The sequence below is a fragment of the Myxine glutinosa genome, chromosome 1 (assembly GCF_964187855.1).
Source record: "Myxine glutinosa chromosome 1, kmMyxGlut1.1, whole genome shotgun sequence".
NCBI classification, from domain to species: Eukaryota; Metazoa; Chordata; class Myxini; order Myxiniformes; family Myxinidae; genus Myxine; species Myxine glutinosa.
Genome location: NC_136261.1, coordinates 244,853,968 through 244,875,368, shown reverse-complemented (window position 1 = coordinate 244,875,368; position 21,401 = coordinate 244,853,968). Strand labels below are relative to the sequence as shown.

Sequence of the window (21,401 nt, the reverse complement as noted above, 5' to 3'; positions counted from 1 at the left end):
ATTTTTTCCCGGTCTACTGGCTTTGATGCCCATAAGCACTCCAAATTTCAGGTTTCTATGACACCCGGGAGCTACTGTGCATTAATATCAGTGAGCCAGTCAGTGATTCAGTGTATATATATATATATATATATATATATATATATATATATATATATATATATATATATATATACAGACTTGGCATTTAATATGGAATATTTTTTTTGTGGGGGTGAACTTACTTTTCAAGATGACTTAGAACCAAAAGTTCATTGGAATTATGTTGAAATTATTCTAGATTTTGTTGATGTGACCTTTAGAAGAAACAAAAACCACATTTGACATTTCAAAACAAATAAATTGATCCTTGAAAGTGATGTAAACTGATATCGAACTCAATTCATGGACAGTACTGTGTTAAACTTCTGTACGTTTTCCAGAAGTATCTCTTTATTTTGCACATTAGCCAAATTTTTTTTTAACAAAAACAAAAGTTAAATTACGACTGGGATTACGGACACAAAAATTACAGTTCAATACTTCGTGTAACCCCCACGAGCATTCAGGAGAGCACGTGCACGTTGAGGCATGCTGTTCACGAGATTTGCCAAGGTTTGGACAGGAATCGCTTGCCATGCAGTGACAATAGCCTGCTGCAATTCACGAACAGAGGTCGGCTGCAGGTCCAAGTGGTCGATTTGACGCTTTAATTCTGCCCAGACGTTCTCTATCGGATTCATATCCGGGGACATGGCAGGCCACTCCATATGCTCTACACCACGGTCAGCAAGAAAGTGTTGCATCATGCGAGCACGATGAGGCCGTGCATTGTCATCTTGGAAGACAAAGTTTCCTCGAAAGGCTGCAAGAGCAAATGGAAGCAATGTTTCTTCCAGAATGGCCCTGTACTTGAACTGGTTCAGGTTTCCATTCAGAATAACCAGGTCAGTTTTGCCCCTTGCATGAAAAGCAGCCCAAACGGTCACCCCACCACTTCCAGCTTGGACTCTTGGCACTATACAATCTTTGTTGTAGGCTTCATGCACTTGTCTGCACACTCGGACGCGGCCATCTTGACGATAGACCAGAAATCTAGACTCGTCACTGAAGATCACGTGATTCCAGTGTCCTGGCTGCCATTGACGGTGCTCTCTGGCCCACTGCAATCGGCGCTGGCGGTGTTGTCTGGTCAGGCGTGGCTTTCTCAGGGGACGCCTGGCACGATAGCCTGCTTGAACCAGTCGTTGGTTGACTATCCTTCTGGATACAGGCACATTTGTCAGTTGCTGCCACTCAGCCCTAAGCCGATTAGCTGACTTGGTACGGCCATTGCGGACTAACCGGTGCAGCTGGCGATCATCCCTCCTTGTGGTTCTGCGGGGACGTCCTGCCCTCAGTATTGGAGTAGGGACACCCCTTTGAGCATTTCATTTCAGGATCTTTGACACCTAACCTTGAGTGATGCCATACTGCCGAGCAATAGCACGCTGTTTCATGCCGTAATTTCGTAAAGCCACCACTCCATGACAAACAGCATTGTCGAGTTGACGGACCATCTCCAGAGGAAGCGGCAACAACTTTTGGAGACGTGCAGCAGTTGTTTTCCACTAATACAGAACGCAACAACCCTTGGAAACCCGACTGTGAAGCCAATCATCAAATGCACTTGTCCGTACATTTTTCCACGCCACCTGTGATATAATCCTGTTGTTGACTTCTTGCTGCGACAGACAATCAGTGACATGGTTCTTTTAACAAATAAATCACCAAAGTGTAAAAGAAACTCACCAGATTGATATACTGAGTTAAGAAAGTAAACCCAAGTCAAGAAAAAAAAAAATTCCATATTAAATGCCAAGTCTGTATATATATATATATATATATATATATATATATATATATATATATATATATATATATATATATATTGTTACGGACCGCGGATAAGATGTTGGTTTGCTGAGCGGATGGCACCGCGGCCCTAACAGTTACCCCGACTAACCCGATTCCTGAACGTTGGCCGAATCGCGCCACAGATATCCAATGGGGAAAACACTAAAGTGAAGGATGTGAAGAAGAAGAAAGACAACGGGTAAGGAATACAAATATAATTTATTTACTATTTACAAGACCAAAATAACCAAGGAGAAGGAAGGATAATAAAATAATTTACAGAAGAGGCAAGGCGACACAGCGAAACTTAGCTTAACTATACAGGCTTAATTAATACCCAGGGACAGAACAAACAAAGACAGACTCACACGGGGAATGATGATAAGAATGGCATTAGGTGGATGGCTGGAGGGAGAGGAAGGTCCACTGGAACTGGGTCACGGTCGGGCGGGAGCGGCAGCTCCGTTCCTCCGCGGCCACGGTCGGCACCGCCGTCAACGCCCAAGCTGCGGTCGTGCGAGCTGCCGTGGGACGAGCTCCGCCGGTCGAGTTAAAGCTGCCTGGTGGAGCCAACGCTGCTTGGTGGAGTTTAAAGCTGCTGGTACTGCTCGTGGTACTCCTCTTGCTTGCTCTCAGGACTCTCTCTCAATGCTTGCTCTCAGAACTCCTTCTCTCAATGCTTGCTCTCAGAACTCCTTCTCTCAATGCTTTGCGCTGTTTGTGTACTGCCAACTCTCTGACGCACCTCTCTTTGCACGTCTCTCTGCACGTCTCTCGCTTGGTCCAACCACGCACTCGGCTCTTGCGCGCGCGCTTTTATAGCGCCTTAGGCGATCAAGCCGCCGGCCTTCAGGACACGCCCCTCGGTGAGCTCGCTTCGGCCCTGATTGGTGGGCACAGGCCCTCTGACTCCACCCTTGATGACGATGGGCGGGCACGGCCTTCTTCCCCGAGCTGAGCACATGCTTAATGGCGGCAATTGTAGTTGGCAATGCGAATGGCAATTGACGAAAAGGGAATGTGAACGGAATCTACTCTTATTTCACTTGGTGCAATGGAGTGTCATCTTAATGGAAGACAAGGCCTTACCCTAATACACATAATAAGGAAATAAACTACTGAACAGGGATATTATGGTGTCCTTCATGTATGCTTTATGGAACTAACTACGGGAACGCCCTTTGACCTTTATACAACACTGGAGTAAGGAGGGCGATATTTTAACAACAATTTACACTACAACAACAACAACAAAAAAAATTTCTCATATCCACAACAATATATATATATATATATATATATATATATATATACATACATTTGCTTGGTGGAAAACAGCCAAGAGCTTGTATTTAACTCATATTGTATTGCTGGGCAGGCACTTGATTAAGTCAGATGGTTGATTGCTTCTGGAAGTTTCGGTGAGAGATGCTCTTCAGCCTTTAATATTTCTTTATGTTCAAGGGTCTCTTGTTTCTGGATTTGCTTGTGGCAGGCTACTTATAACTTTGGTGGTGTTTGGTTATTCAACACCATTACTGACAATCCACAATATAGCAGTGAAACAGGTCCAGTGGTTGGGTGGTTACATATCCCTTTAGAGTTACATCCATTGTTGTCACGTGACAATATTTTTTGCAGTTGAACCACCAAGTTGGTTCAAATTAGTAACTAGCTTGCTTAAATGCAACTCATTTTGATGAGTTAGGAATTCTTAATGTAAATAAATATATTTATCTATATTTATCACGTTTGAATGTTTTATTTATGGTATAATACCGACTTCAGTGTGCAGTCAGCCATTGAGCAACAAACGGCACCCAAGTGGCATTGGCTAAAAAAAGTCCTGTCTTTGAGGCTGTGGAGAGCCAACTTTCAGGAGGAGATGGCACTCCAGTGCCATTTGCCATTTGGTGATGGTGCAGCGAAGTTGATGTGCTACAGTTTTAGGGTAAAGCTTAATAAAGTGTAAAAGAAGATGTCTGCCATTCTGGGGAGGTTGGAAGGGATAAAAAAAATACTTCTGCTCTGTTGATGACACAGGTATTTATGCTTAACACGTTCATGGATAAGATTTACTCCTCTGTGGCTTTGGTAATGCTGTGGCATCAGGCTGAAAAGCCCTGTCTTTGATGATGCAGACAGCCGCCTGTTGGGCTGTCGCAGTGTCTGCAGGTGCCCTTCGCCCATCGGGCTATGGAACAATGAACTCGGGATTCTAAATTACATCATCTTTACCGGACTCCCTTAGTAAAGGCATGGTGTTCATGGTTACCACTGGCATGGTGTTTGCTCGTGGTAATTGCAGGAATGGGACCTGGATTTGTGGATCCACAACAGTTCAAGAGTGAATGTTTTAATGAAGTTTCAAGGGAGATGTCCTGCCAATGCCATACCATCCTGTAGAGGAGGAGTGACCATACCATGCTGATAATGCCCAGTTGGCAGAACCATGTTCATGCATGGGTTTTACTCATATTTTCCTTTCATAATGTACCGACAAAGTCTTTCATGCAGGAGAGGACTGCACATTTGGTGTATATATACATACAGTCACGTGAAAAAGTAAGTACACCCCATGTAAAGTTTTGACTTTTTCAACATATTTCAACATACAGCTATTTGATCTTCATTTCAACAATATTGATAGATAAAGGTGATATAATATAACAAATATCATGAAACATTTACATTTTGTAGTCCATTGTATAATTTAAATAAACATAAATGCAAATTTCGCATGTGGAAAAAGTAAATACACCCCTACATTTATCACGACTTCAAATACCTAAAATTAGAATCAGGTGCACCAGCTCAGGTGCAAATGATTAGAGCATCGTCAGAGAGGAACTTGGAGGAACCTGTCTTATTTAAACCTCAGACATTTAGTTTGGTTTGCTCTTTGTTGTTGAAGTGTGCGGCGTCACCATGCCTCGATCAAAAGAGCTCTCTGAGGCCTTCAGAAAGAAGGTTATAGATGCCTACGAGTCTGGGAAGGGATTTAAAAAGATCTCCAAACAATTTGAAATCAATCATTCGACTGTCTGGAAGATCATCTACAAGTGGAGAAGATTCCAAACAACTGCCAACTTGTTCAGGCCAGGCCGCCCCAGCAAGTTCAGCCCGAGAGCAGACCGCAATATGCTGAGAAAAGTCTCTAAGAACCCCAGAATGTCATCACGGGACCTACAGTAGCTCTTGCCACTGTTGATGTCAAAGTGCACGAGACTACCATTAGAAAGAGGCTGCACAAATTTGATCTACATGGGAGGTGTGCCAGGAGGAAACCTTTGCTGTCCAGAAAGAACATCAGGGCAAGACTAAAGTTTACCAATGAACACCGAGGCAAAGACCAGCACTTCTGGAACAATGTGCTCTGGACAAATTAGTCAAAGGTCGAGCGACTTGGCCACTGTACCAGAAGACAAGTTTGGCGAAAACCAAAGACAGCATTTGACCACAAAAACCTGATACCAACTGTAAAGCATGGTTGTGGAAAATTGTGGTTTGGGGCGCCTTTGCTGCATCATGGCCTGGGCAGCTCACCATCATAGAATCCACTATGAATTCTTCATAGTACCAGATGGTGCTTGAGGATAATGTGAGGCCATCTGTCGGAAAGTTGAAGCTCAACCGAAGGTGGATCTTGCAACATGACAATGACCCTAAACATACCAGTAAATCCACCAAGGAATGGCTGAAAATAAAGAAATGGAGGGTTCTGGAATGGCCAAGTCAAAGCCTGGATCTAAATCCCATCGAAATGTTGTGGGGGGATTTGAAACGAGCTGTGCATGCAAGAAACCCCTCAAACATCGCACAGCTGAAATAATTCTGCATGGACGAGTGGGCAAAAATTCATCCCAGTCGATGTCAGAGACTGGTAGACAGATATAAGAAACGCCTCCTTGAGGTTGTTTCTGCCAAAGGGGGCAATACCACCTATTAGACCCAAGGGTGTATTTACTTTTTCCACATGCGAAATTTGCATTTATGTTTATTTAAATTATACAATGGACTACAAAATGTAAATGTTTCATGATATTTGTTATATTATATCACCTTTATCTGTCAATATTGTTGAAATGAAGATCAAATAGCTGTATGTTGAAATATGTTGAAAAAGTCAAAACTTTCCATGGGGTGTACTTACTTTTTCACGTGACTGTATATATATATATATATATATATATATATATATATATATATATATATATATATATATATATATATATATATATATATACTAGCTTGGCTCGGCTCGCGCGATACTGAGGAACGGGCTTATTTTAGCTGAGGATAATGACTGTACCTGAGTTGCTGTGTTGTCATGATTTACACCAATCAAAATACAAACAATTACTTTGCACAAATGTATTTGTTGTGTTTGTGATATCACATTTTTATAGGCAATTTAGGTTGAAGATTTAGGTTGAATGTTTTTTTTTCAAGAAAGAACCCCTCAGCAAGAAATTGAAATTGAAAACACCTCACAGCCATCAAACACGTAATAAAAACACCTCAGCCATAAAATACGTAATAAAAATACCTCACCACCACGAAATTAAAAACACCTCACAGCCATAAAACACGTAATAAAAACACCTCAGCCATAAAACACGTAATAAAAATACCTCACCACCACGAAATTAAAAACACCTCACAGCCATAAAACACGTAATAAAAACACCTCAGCCATAAAACACGTAATAAAAATACCTCACCACCACGAAATTAAAAACACCTCACAGCCATAAAACACGTAATAAAAACACCTCAGCCATAAAACACGTAATAAAAATACCTCACCACCACGAAATTAAAAACACCTCACAGCCATAAAACACGTAATAAAAACACCTCACAGCCATAAAACACGTAATAAAAACACCTCACTACCACGAAATTAAAAACACCTCACAGCCATAAAACACGTAATAAAAACACCTCACCACCACGAAATTAAAAACACCTCACAGCCATAAAACACGTTATAAAAATACCTCACCACCACGAAATTAAAAACACCTCACAGCCATAAAACATGAAATAAAACACCTCACAGCCATAAAACACGTAATAAAAACACCTCACAGCCATAAAACACGTAATAAAAACACCTCACCACCACGAAATTAAAAACACCTCACAGCCATAAAACACGTAATAAAAATACCTCACCACCACGAAATTAAAAACACCTCACAGCCATAAAACACGTAATAAAAACACCTCACTACCACGAAATTAAAAACACCTCACAGCCATAAAACACGTAATAAAAATACCTCACCACCACGAAATTAAAAACACCTCACAGCCATAAAACACGTAATAAAAACACCTCAGCCATAAAACACGTAATAAAAATACCTCACCACCACGAAATTAAAAACACCTCACAGCCATAAAACACGTAATAAAAACACCTCACAGCCATAAAACACATAATAAAAACACCTCACCACCACGAAATTAAAAACACCTCACAGCCATAAAACATGTAATAAAAACACCTCACAGCCATCAAACACGTAATAAAAACACCTCACAGCCATAAAACACGTAATAAAAACACCTCACAGCCATAAAACACATAATAAAAACACCTCACCACCACGAAATTAAAAACACCTCACAGCCATAAAACATGTAATAAAAACACCTCACAGCCATCAAACACGTAATAAAAACACCCCACAGCCATAAAACATGTAATAAAAACACCTCACAGCCATAAAACACGTAATAAAAACACCCCACAGCCATAAAACATGTAATAAAAACACCTCACAGCCATAAAACACGTAGTAAAAACACCTCACCACCACGAAATTAAAAACACCTCACAGCTATAAAACACGTAAAAAAAACACCTCACAGCCATAAAACACGTAATAAAAATACCTCACCACCACGAAATTAAAAACACCTCACAGCCATAAAACACGTAATAAAAACACCTCACAGCCATAAAACACGTAATAAAAATACCTCACCACCACGAAATTAAAAACACCTCACAGCCATAAAACACGTAATAAAAACACCTCACAGCCATAAAACACGTAATAAAAACACCTCACCACCACGAAATTAAAAACACCTCACAGCCATAAAACACGTAATAAAAACACCTCACCACCACAAAATTAAAAACACCTCACAGCCATAAAACATGTAATAAAAACACCTCACAGCCATCAAACACGTAATAAAAACACCCCACAGCCATAAAACATGTAATAAAAACACCTCACAGCCATAAAACACGTAATAAAAACACCCCACAGCCATAAAACATGTAATAAAAACACCTCACAGCCATAAAACACGTAGTAAAAACACCTCGCCACCACAAAATTAAAAACACCTCACAGCTATAAAACACGTAAAAAAAACACCTCACAGCCACGAAATTAAAAACATCTCACCAACACGTCATTTAAAAACACCTCACCACCAAGTAATTCCAAACACCCCACCACCACGTAATTCAAAACACCTCATCACCAACTAATTCATAACACCTCACCACCACATAATTAAAAACACCTCACCACCACGTAATTATAAATACCTCACCACCACGTAAATCAAAACACCTCATCACCAACTAATTCATAACACCTCACCACCACATAATTAAAAACACCTCACCATCACGTGATTTAAAAACACCTCACCACCATGTGATTTATAAACACCTCACCACCATGTGATTTAAAAACACCTCACCAACACGTCATTTAAAAACACCTCACCACCACATAATTCAAAATACCTCACCACCACGTGATTCAAAACCACCACAACGTTATTAAAAACACTTCACAATCACGGAAACAAAAGTTTGAGGGAGTCGTTAAGTGACAACAGAGACACTGCGCAGAAGTGTAGATATATAGATAAATGACTGTACCCGAGTTGCCGTTTTGTCATGGTTTAAACAAATCATAATTCAAACAATTATTTTGCACAAATGTATTTGTAATATACGTGATATCACATTTTATAAACAATTAAAGTTGAAAAAAAAAATTCCCCAAAAAATCCCCCCCCCCCCCCCCAAAAAAAAAATCATTGCAAATTTTTTCAAAACAATACCCTTAGGACATACCGACAGGAGAGATATGTGCATACCAGAAGTTTGGTACGATTTCACAAAAGTTTGAGAAAGTAGTGCTGTGACAACACGGGACAGACGCTGCACAGATATATATATATACTAGCAGAAGTACCCGGCATTGCCGGGCGGGGGAGGGGAGGGGGAGGGGAGGGGAACGGGGGGGGGGGGGGAGCGAGCCCCTTGGCAAAGCGAGCGATTTTTTTTTTCATAGCGTCATAGCGTTCATAGCGTTTATAGCGTCATAGCGTTTCATAGCGTCATAGCGATTTTTTTTTTCATAGCGTCATAGCGGTCATAGCGTTTCATAGCGTCATCGCGATTTTTTTTTTATAGCGTCATAGCGTCATATCGTTCATAGCGTCATAGCGTTCATAGCGTCATAGCGTCATCACGTGATCGCTCTGAGCGAATCAGCACCCACCTGTTCTGATTCCGTTGATTCCGTGCGCTGAAATGCGCTGAGGTAAATATGAATAAAAAATATGGATCGTCAAATATTTTGAGTTCGGCCATGTTCGTCCCACGCTCAATGGCCATGTCTATGTCAAATATCAAGCACGTAAGCCTCTCCGTTTAGGAGTCTATCGGTAACATTACACACACACACACACACACACACACACACACACACACACACACACACACACACACACACACACACACACACACACACACACACACACACACACACAAACTGTGTTTTATATATATAGATATCAGTACGTACTTGTGTGAGGTATACACATTATAAATGATATAAGTACATTAATTATATGAAACACTCGGGGAGTGGAATGAGGCATTTCAGAAACATTGGCTGAAAATGAGCATGGAGAAGATGGAGATGATGTGGTCGGGCAGCAGAGAAAATATATGAATATCAGGTTAGAGGGAAAGGAGATCAGACAGGGATATTGGTTTGAGTATCTGGGGGAAACAGTGACCGGGGATGGTAAGTCAGAGGCAGATATGCGGAGGAGATTCAGTTGGCTGTGAATGTGTGGAGGAGGGTGGAGGATGTGATGGCAGACAGAAAGATTTGAAGGAGATCGAAAGGGAATGTTCTGATGTCGTGTGTAACACCGGCCTAGCTTTATGGTCTGGAGACGGTGGCATTGACAGAGAGACAACAGAGACTGAAGGTGCGGGAACAACTGGGTCAGGAGAATTGCGGGAGTGAAGAGGGTGGATAGAAGGAGAATGGATGAACTGAGGGGGGAGATTGGTGAAATGCTGACTGAGATGGGCTAAGAAAGTGGATAGGTTGAGGGAAAAATGCAGGAGGAAACAAGGTAGGCCGCAGTTGAGATGGGAGTATTGTGTGAAGTGGGATATCAGTAAGTGGGGGGGGGGGGGGGGGGTGGAGGGGAGGGCGAGGGGGGTATGGGGGGGGGCGGAAGGGTTGGAGGGTGGAGATAGTTGGCTGAGGACAGAGGGAAGTGGAGGAGGATCACGGTCAAGGCAGGGCAGGAGATTGGTACGATTGAACCTCACTCCTTTTAAAGGGAAGAGGAGGAGAAGAAGATATACAGATACTTATTGTATCTTCCACAAAAGGTTAGGGCCGTTGACATCATCCAGTAATTTGTATTTTTAATTTTGCAGCAAATAGGAAATAGTGGGCTTCGTGTCGGGCCTCAAAAGAGACCTAATTGACATAATCATGAGTGACAAAAATGTTGTAATAGTTTTTTTTTTAAATTGAAGATGCAATCCTTGAAATAAGTTGCCATAGTTTATTTTCCTCAAAATTAGAGTTGACTCAGACCCACCCCTCTCCGCCCTCCCCCTCCCCTCTCCGCCCTCCCCCTCCCCTCCCCGCCCTCCCCCTCCCCTCCCTCCCAGCGGAATTTCCTCCAGAGTTTCCTCCTTGACATTACTATTTCCATTCGAGCATCAAGCTTCTTCTTACAACTTCATTCTCTCTGCATCCCTCACACTCAATTCCACACCCTCTTTTATTTGATAATTCCGACCACATTTCTGAATGAGAATATTTTACAAAATCCCAGAAGTTTGTCTCAAATTAAATTCTCATGGGAATTCGATTGTACTGTGTGTGCCTTTTGCACGCTGTTGTTGTGGCTTGGATAGCTAGCCGCACTTGGCTCATCGAAGTGCTCGCGAAGCAAACACGTCGCATGAAGAGCATTTATCATGCTTGGGTAAGTTGGGAAAGAAATTGAACCAGATTGGAACTTGTTTAGGAATCAACATCATCCCAAGCTGCTCTTCAAAATTGCTGGAGGTATCTGTTTTTTTTTGGTTTTTTTTGAGACGTGTGAAATGTTATTTTTAAATTCCTTTCAAGAAACAAGAAGTTGAATGTTTGAGGCTGTATCAGCTCGTGCATCTTTCTGAGACGTCACTGAAAAAAAAAAAAAGAAAAAAAAAAGGGAGGGCCAAAAATGACATTACAATTTGTCACAGACAAATATCGTAACCCTAACCCTAACCCTAACCCTAACCCTAAGTGAGACGTCACTGAGATGAGAGCATTTCTAAATTTTAAACAAGGACCGTAACTGGTGCTTGCAAAAGATCTGAAGGTCATGAATGATATTATACTGTGGTGTGGGTTTTGAACACACCGAAGGATTATCTAGTAATTTCCATGAAGGAAAATATAAGGAAAATAATATTTTTAATGAACAGGATTAAATAATTAAATTGATATATGTGGGAAAATTACGTGCCCAGACCAGGAATCGAACCCAGGTCCTCTGGGAAACCGTACCAGTGCTCGGACATCTTAGCTATCTGGGCGACCATGACTGAGCAAATTGATTATTTAATTATTTGATCCTGTTCATTAATGTAATTGCTTCACTACGCCCCCAGTGGTGTTTATAATAGAGGACATGGATTTGTCCCCCCCCCCGGATTGGAGGAAGACCCTCTCGTGTTCAGGCCATTGGTGCTCCTATGGTTGGCAGCGAGTGCCCCGGAAGCAGTGATGGAAAGAGAGTGGTGATGATGTGAGTGGGAAAACTACATGCTGAGTCAGGGTCGCCCAGATAGCTCAGATGGCACAGCACCGGTACGCTTTTCCAGAGGACCTCGGTACGATTCCATATCTGGGTGCGTAATTTTCCTTGATATATCAATTTAACATAATATTTGACGTTCTCGGACTAATTTAATCGGGTTGATATCGGTCAAATTATGATCATGACAAACGAAAATAAATTTCAGAACAAACTCGGAGTGTTTTCTCCTAAGTTTCCCAAGTACAACACACACTTCAGAGAAGTTTGCAAGCCTGAACCACAGCATCGTCTTGGACACATTATTTTTTTTTACCTGAAGGTTTCATCAGCATGCAAACCCAACGTAAAAGACAGGGAACCCCACCAAGCTGCTCGGAGGAGCTTTCACGATCACAAAGAAACAAAATCATGCACAATTATTCTTTTGCATAACTCAAGACATCATAATTGACAGCAGACTGGATGACCAATTCATAAAAAGACGACTCGTATGGGAGGCTGCATCAGTGCATCAACCAAACTGGATTCACCAATCCAAAGGCAGACAGAGACGGATGGGGGAAGGATTGGGGGTTGATGGGGTGGTGGGGGGGGGGGGGGATGGATGACAGGGAGATTGATAGAGATAGTGAGAGAGGTTTGGTTTGGGGGGGGAAAAGATAAGAAAGGAGAGATATTTAATTCAGATGTGCGCAATATACTTTTCAGTTGAACATTTATCTTAAAAAGAATGAAATGCCTCGTAGATTACCGAGTGAACGAGGGATTTTATTCAGTGCAGTTGGGTGTTTCTCCATTGGAAAGGTAAGGAGAAAATTTAGAGAGGGAGGGAGAGAGAGGGAGGAGGAGAAGAGAAGAGAGAGAAACAGAAATGCTGTGGGAGGGGGTTGGCTAGAGGTCACAACGTAATGGTGTCTGCCTGCCAACACAGGCAGTGAGGGCCAGTTTATCTGCTGTGAGTTCTGCATCTGGACAGCAGCCCAAAAGCAAAATTGCATGTGGAATTTCCATGAACTTATTTTGCATGGAAAAAAAAACCATCCAGGCCAATGACATTAAAGCAAATTTCGCAATCATTCCATCAATGATGGTATCGCTTTGCCATTCAATAACTGTGCACACAGCTCCCAGATAACATGTATTTCCTTCATTGACGTTGTTTCGTGCATTATTTCAATATGTTGTCGATCAGGATGACAAACAGTTCTTTTTATGAGTTGAACTGCCATTGTGTTTATACGGCGTGTGTGCACGATGTGCTACGTGTGACGGTGTTTGACGGAGCAGTGCGTACACGTTGGTGAATGTTATTGCACGTAATTGACAGTTGTACATCTCCGTTTCAGCACCCGTACCCCTCGGAGGAGCAGAAGAAACAGCTTGCTCAAGATACGGGTTTAACGATCCTCCAGGTGAACAACTGGTGAGTGAGTCCGCGTCGTCCGTTTGCGTTGGTCCTTTCACAGCCAGATTTACTGTGAGTTATTATTACCTCCACCACCAAAGGTGGATGGAGGTTATGTTTTCACCCCTGGCTGTTTGTTTGTCTCTCTGTCTTTGAGCAGAATATCTCAAAGGGTTGTCGACGGATTCGGACGAAATTTGGCAGAGATGTAGCGTATGTGACAAGGACGAAATGATTAGATTTTGGTGAAGATCCGGATTCGACTACTATGATTTTTAAATGATTCTTCACCATTAGGAGATAGGGCGAAAAACGATACATAGCAGGATATCTCAAAAAGTTCGGACGGATTTGGACGAAACCTGGTGGAGAGGTTATGTGTGTAACAAGGACTAATCGATTCGATTTTGGTGAAGATCTAAATATGGATTCGGATACGAGAATTATTTAGTTTTTGAGTGATTCTTCACCATTGGGAGATAGGGCCAAAACCGATACAGAGCACGATATCTCAAAACGTTATGCACGGATTTGGATGAAACTTGGTGGGGAGGTTGGGTGTGTGACAAGGACTAATCGATTGGATTTTGTTGAAGATCTGAGTATGGATTCGGATTCGAGAATTATTTAATTTTTAAATGATTCTTCAACATTGAAAGATCGGGCGAAAAAGCGATATATAACATGATGTTTGAAAAAGTTGTGGACAAGTTATGACTTAACTTGGTCGATGAGTTGTGTGTGTGACAAGGACTAATCGATTGGATTTTGGTGAAGATCTGAATATGGATTCGGATACGACAATTATTTAGTTTTTGAGGGATTCTTCACCATTGAGAGATCGGGTGAAATCCGACACAGAGCACGATATCTCAAAATGTTATGGACGGATTTGGACGAAACTTGGTGGGGAGGTTGTGTGTGTGACAAGGACTAATCGATTCGATTTTGTTGAAGATCTGAGTATGGATTCGGATTCGAGAATTATTTAGTTTTTGAGGGATTCTTCACCATTGAGTGATCGGGTGAAATCCGACACAGAGCACGATATCTCAAAATGTTATGGACGGATTTGGACGAAACTTGGTGGGGAGATTGTGTGTGTGACAAGGACTAATCGATTCGATTTTGGTGAAGATCTGAGTATGGATTCGGATACGACAATTATTTAGTTTTTGAGGGATTCTTCACCATTGAGAGATCGGGTGAAATCCGACACAGAGCACGATATCTCAAAATGTTATTGACGGATTTGGACGAAACTTGGTGGGGAGATTGTGTGTGTGACAAGGACTAATCGATTCGATTTTGGTGAAGATCTGAGTATGGATTCGGATACGACAATTATTTAGTTTTTGAGGGATTCTTCACCATTGAGAGATCGGGTGAAATCCGACACAGAGCACGATATCTCAAAATGTTATGGACGGATTTGGACGAAACTTGGTGGGGAGGTTGTGTGTGTGACAAGGACTAATCGATTCGATTTTGTTGAAGATCTGAGTATGGATTCGGATTCGAGAATTATTTAATTTTTAAATGATTCTTCACCATTGAGAGATCGGGCGAAAAAAGCGATATATACCATGATATTTTAAAAAGATGTGGACAAGTTATGACTAAACTTGGTGGATGAGTTTGTTAGGTGACAATAACAAGCCGGTTAGATTTTGATTCAGGTCAGAATCCAGATCCGGCCTATCAGTGGGATACAAAACATAAACTGTTCCGTCTGGCGGAGGTTTGCTCTCTTCGGATTGCTGTTCTATTTTCTGTTGTACTACCGACCGACGGTAGAGTAGGCCATCCAGTTTGAGGAAATTGACAGCTTGAGCTGCTTATTTAATGAAATAATGAAATATAAGTTGTTACAATCTTATTATCATGGTCGTACCATTGTGTGTTACGCTGGCCAAGTCTCTGCGTTAGTGCCAACACCCAAGCCACCACCACTTTGTGTTGTTCATCATGGTGGGTTTTTGACTTCTAATCGAACTTTACCGTGAAATTTTTTTTAAAAAGTAACATTTTTTACATCTTTATCTGTGACCTTTTAACCTTGCATGTGAAGATAATTAGGGAGCCCGTGCCACTTGTGATTTGTCCAGTGCAGGCTCAGTTTAAAAAACGATCCAAATTAAAGGTCTCATTTTGGTGCTTTGCAGATCGAGTTTTGAACCGTATACTTTCCTTTCAGGGGGAACATTAATCCACTGTTCCGTCTGCTTCCACTCGCTTGTGGAAGTGAAAGATACCGTGCGTGGCATCTTTGGAAAAACATAGGAATTTGGGCCACAACCATTTGAGAAATTTGCAAACTCCTCCAACGTTGATTGTTCTTGCTTGCCACCAAATGATGGTGAATGATGTGCAGAGTGGTACTGAACCCACCAACCTGAGGGTCATTGACATATCTGCATGCCAAGGTTGAGTGCCCTCTTTGAAGGGACATGCCCTCTTCTTTGTCATTATGATAACTCATCGTCATCACATTCGACTTGTATTAATCACAAAAGATGTAATGCAATGATTAGTTATTTCATGCTGTCTTCTGGAGTGCAATATGGCTTGTTTGTTCACATAGTCCTTCTATATCATTGTTGTGTTTGTGGAGATCCATCCATTCCAATGATACATTGTTTTCATCCAATTAGCCAAAAAAAAGTTTGGTTCATGGAAAAAAAAGTTGAGGTTAAACTTCAAAGAGAGAGATCTTTGACCCCTTCCCCCCCCCCCCCCCCCCCCCGCTCTCTCTCTGTCTTTTTAATATTTTCCCCAAAAAACCCCATGAGACACAATGCATTTAGATGTATCCTCTAGCGGACTTTATGAGGGTTTTTATCATACTCCCCTCACCTGTGGAGCTCAAAGTTTTGATCACTGGATTTTAAAACCTTCAAATCGGTTTATCTTCTTCTAGGTTTAAAAAAAACATCTAAAAACACTGGAAGTCGAGAGATCTTTCAGCTCATTTGAACCTATATAAGTACTTACCCAACTCAATGCAAATCCCGTCAACTAGAGGGTGCCCCCAGGGAGGCTCGATACACTTTAAGTCGTTAAAGACCCCACGGTGTTCTTCGTGAAGAGAATGCAAGCCATTGCCAGCACCGTGAACAACTCACTGGCAGTTGAGTATCCTGTGTTGGAGTGGCGACCCGTCCAGGTTGCAACCCCAGCGGCCAAGCCAATGAAACTGCCTTGGCAGCCCTGTGTGCCTAATGGGGCAAGGAGGCGAAGAGGATTTATGTGGGAATATTAGAATTTATACAAAAGTTTTTTCCCCAATAAATTTTATAATATATATAATCCTCATAAGTTGGATAGAAGCATATTCACCATGACAAGTGATGGGATGTCGTGGCAGGAAGTGAATAGGAAGACAGGAAAAACAAGCTTCACAACCAAACACATGATGCACGATGGAAGTATGACTCTATATCTTAGTATGACTTGTATCTTAGTATGACTCTGTATCTTAGTATGACTCTGTATCTTAGTATGACTTGTATCTTAGTATGACTCTGTATCTTAGTATGACTTGTATCTTAGTATGACTCTGTATCTTAGTATGACTCTGTATCTTAGTATGACTCTGTATCTTAGTATGACTCTGTATCTTAGTATGACTGTATCTTCGTATGACTATCTTAGCATGACTCTGTATGTTAGTATGACTCTGTATCTTAGTATGACTCTGTATCTTAGCATGACTTCTATCTTAGTATGACTCTATATCTTAGTATGACTCTATATCTTCGTATGACTTGTATCTTAGTATGACTCTGTATCTTAGTATGACTTCTATCTTAGTATGACTCTATATCTTAGTATGACGATGTATCTTTGTATGACTTCTATCTTAGTATGACTCTATATCTTAGTATGACTTGTATCTTAGTATGACTCTATATCTTAGTATGACTGTATCTTCGCATGACTCTGTATCTAAGGAATGACTGTATCTTCGCATGACTCTATATCTTCGTATGACTTGTATCTTAGTATGACTCTGTATCTTAGTATGACTTCTATCTTAGTATGACTCTATATCTTAGTATGACGATGTATCTTAGTATGACTTCTATCTTAGTATGACTCTATATCTTAGTATGACTTGTATTTTAGTATGACTATATATCTTAGCATGACTTGTATCTTAGTATGACTGTATCTTAGTATGACTGTATATCTTAGCATGACTTGTATCTTAGTATGACTGTATCTTAGCATGACTCTGTATCTTAGTATGACTCTATCTTAGTATGACTGTATCTTTGCATGACTCTGTATCTTAGCATGACTCTGCATCTTAGTAGGACTGTATCTTAGCATGACTCTGTATCTTAGTATGACTCTATCTTAGTATGACTGTATCTTAGCATGACTCTGCATCTTAGCATGACTCTGTATCTTAGTATGACTGTATCGTAGCATGGCTCTGCATCTTAGTATGACTCTGCATCTTGGTATGACTATCTTAGCATGACTCTGTATCTTAGTATGACTGTATCTTAGTATGACTCTGTATCTTAGTATGACTCTGTATCTTAGTATGACTCTAGATCTTAGTATGACTTCGATCTTAGTATGACTCTATATCTTAGTATGACTTGTATCTTAGTATGACTGTGTCTTAGTATGACTCCATATCTTAGTATGACTGTATCTTTGCATGACTCTGTATCTTAGTATGACTGTATCATAGCATGACTCTGTATCTTAGTATGACTGTATCTTAGCATGACTCTGTATCGTAGTATGACTGTATCTTAGCATGACTCTGTATCTTAGTATGATTGTATCTTCGCATGACTCTGTATCTTAGTATGACTGTATCTTCACATGACTCTGTATCTTAGTATGACTGTATCTTATCATGACTTTGTATCTTAGTATGACTGTATCTTCGTATGACTATCTTCGCATGACTCTGTATCTTAGATTGACTCTGCATCTTAGCATGACTCTGTATCTTAGTATGACTGTATCTTAGCATGACACTGCATCTTACTATGACTATCTTAGTATGACTCTGTATCTTAGTATGACTGTATCTTAGCATGACACTGCATCTTACTATGACTATCTTAGTATGACTCTGTATCTTAGTATGACTGTATCTTAGCATGACACTGCATCTTACTATGACTATCTTAGTATGACTTTGTATCTTAGTATGACTCTGTATCTTAGTATGACTATCTAAGCTTGACTCTGTATCTTAGTATGACTCTGTATCTTAGTATGACTCTGTATCTTAGTATGACTTGTATCTTAGTATGACTCTGTATCTTAGTATGATTGTATCTTAGTATGACTATCTTAGCATGCCTCTGTATCTTAGTATGACTGTGCATCTTAGTATGACTATCTAAGCATGACTCTGTATCTTAGTATGACTGTATCTTAGTATGACTATCTTAGCATGACTCTGCATCTTAGTATGACTATCTAAGCATGACTCTGTATCTTAGTATGACAGTATCTTAGTATGACTATCTTCGCATGACTCTGTATCTTAGTATGACTCTGTATCTTAATATGACTATCTTAGCATGCCTCTGTATCTTAGTATGACTGTGCATCTTAGTATGACTATCTAAGCATGACTCTGTATCTTAGTATGACAGTATCTTAGTATGACTCTCTTCGCATGACTCTGTATCTTAGTATGACTATCTTAGCATGACTCTGCATCTTAGTATGACTATCTAAGCATGACTCTGTATCTTAGTATGACAGTATCTTAGTATGACTATCTTCGCATGACTCTGTATCTTAGTATGACAGTATCTTAGTATGACTATCTTAGCATGCCTCTGTATCTTAGTATGACTGTGCATCCTAGTATGACTATCTAAGCATGACTCTGTATCTTAGTATGACAGTATCTTAGTATGACTATCTTCGCATGACTCTGTATCTTAGTATGACTATCTTAGCATGACTCTGCATCTTAGTATGACTATCTAAGCATGACTCTGTATCTTAGTATGACAGTATCTTAGTATGACTATCTTCGCATGACTCTGTATCTTAGTATGACTCTGTATCTTAGTATGACTATCTTAGCATGACTCTGTATCTTAGTATGACTGTATTTTAGTATGACTGTATCTTAGCATGACTCTGTATCTTCGTATGACTGTATCTTAGTATGACTGTATCTTAGTATGACTATCTTAGCATGACTCTGTATCTTAGTATGACTATGCATCTTAGTATGACTATCTTAGCATGACTCTGTATCCTACATATTGTTGCCAGCATACAACCTTATTGTTCTAGATAAAGCGAGTACAAATTTGAATTATTTTGTATTACCATTGCCTTAAAAAAGCCTGAACAGTCTGAGATAAAAAGTGGTGAAACAAGGGAGTATTTTGTTTTATCCTTGGCCGTGATTGATTTCATGGCAAGCGTTAAGAAGCGGAAAGTTGACTCAGAGTGCCGTGCTTTTGAGTCTGTAGTCAGAATGATTAGTTGCATTACTAATCGGCATATGTGCTGTTTAAATTATTCACAATGACGAAGCATACATCCGGCCCTCAACCGAGTTTAACAAGACCTTTCTGATCCGTCAGACAAGGAAAAGGTCGCCACCTTTGGTTTAGATGTTTTATCTTGTTCATTGTTATCACCTGTGTACAGAATTGTAATCAGATACACTTCTCTCTGCAGGAGAAATATGGTTTTGATAATATGGTGGAGCGGTTGTGTTGTGGTGGTGGTGGTGGGGCCATTGTGGGAGGAAGGGTTGGTGGAGGGGGAGGTGTTGAGACTTTGTTCTCGAGACAAGATTGTTTGAAGCTCTCTTTGTTATGGCAATCAAATCATTGTTATTCTTTCTTTTTATGACGTTTAAGTATTTATTTTTCAGCAACACTTTTTGTTCCCTGCCCCTCCAACAAGTTCGGAGACGGGGACATTAAAATGAGTTCCGACCACCCGACTGACCGCCGATCATCTGACCATGTACTTTTGTGTACGCCATATTTCAAAAACAGTTGAACATTTGGCTTTCATATTGCAGACATCTATTACTCATGACATTATCTCAACATGGTTAGATCACAGTTCTGATTGGCTGAATTATGTTGCTTTCGCAACTATCTTAGTAACTCGACTTGTGTCGACAATATTTCAAAAACAAATCAAAATGTATCCGTAGATCTATTCCTTATACCACCAAAGAGGCAGGGGACCGATAATCCAAGCTCCTTGTTACTTTTATAATGATATTTAACTATGTGCCAATTAATTTTCAAGTTAAATAAATAGGGTTGTGTATTTTTCAGGAGAAGCAAACACCAAACAGATCGCAAGATGCAGTCGTCCATTTAGCTGCATCTCCACCGCGATACGAAAGCGTGACAGACACAAGACCACAAATTAATTGATAAGTTGCCGTTTTTGTTGATGCTCCATGGGAATGCCATGGCTTCTTCGTGAATTGAGGATTCATTTTGTTTGAGCTTCTGTCTGATTTCAACCTTCCTTGTGGTGGTTAAGCAACTCGTGCTAAACACTTGCAAGAGCTGGGAAACACATTAAAATTCACATTTGCGCACATATTTATGCCTCTTTTTATCTTCTCACTTTACCCGTCTTTTAATTTTGTTCCATTGTTGCGTATAAATATCATGTGATGTGCCTGAAATTTGACGATTTATGTGACCTTTACCATTGAACTTTTGACCTATTGACCTCAAAAGCAATCGTTTTCCAGCATGTCCCTTCCTCTACCAGATGGTGAAGTTTCGTGAAGATCGGAGTAAAAATGTGACCTGCAGCTGATTGACATACATACGGATAGACAGAATAACAGACCAGACCGACCAATATACTTGTGAATATTCGATTTCGCAAGTAATAGTAGTGGAAAATAACAATGCAATGGTTTTCATTGGAAAATAACCAATAGAGCCCAGTTTCATCGGCACCGAAGATATGCTCTGCAGTTAAGTTATGGTCGTGAATGAGTTTTTCAAATGTTTCA

General features: G+C 40.5%; 1 protein-coding gene across 7 annotated transcripts in view; it reads left to right on the top strand.

Moving 5' to 3' along the window:
• Positions 1-21,401, top strand: part of LOC137435593 (homeobox protein Meis1) — a 437,249-nt gene that overhangs the window by 308,006 nt on the left and 107,842 nt on the right. For all 7 annotated transcript variants that reach the window (XM_068129504.2, XM_068129511.2, XM_068129521.2 and 4 more), the window contains exon 9: positions 13,341-13,417. In XM_068129504.2, the coding sequence (XP_067985605.1) occupies positions 13,341-13,417 (77 nt within the window). The remainder of the gene's footprint in view (positions 1-13,340; positions 13,418-21,401) is intronic.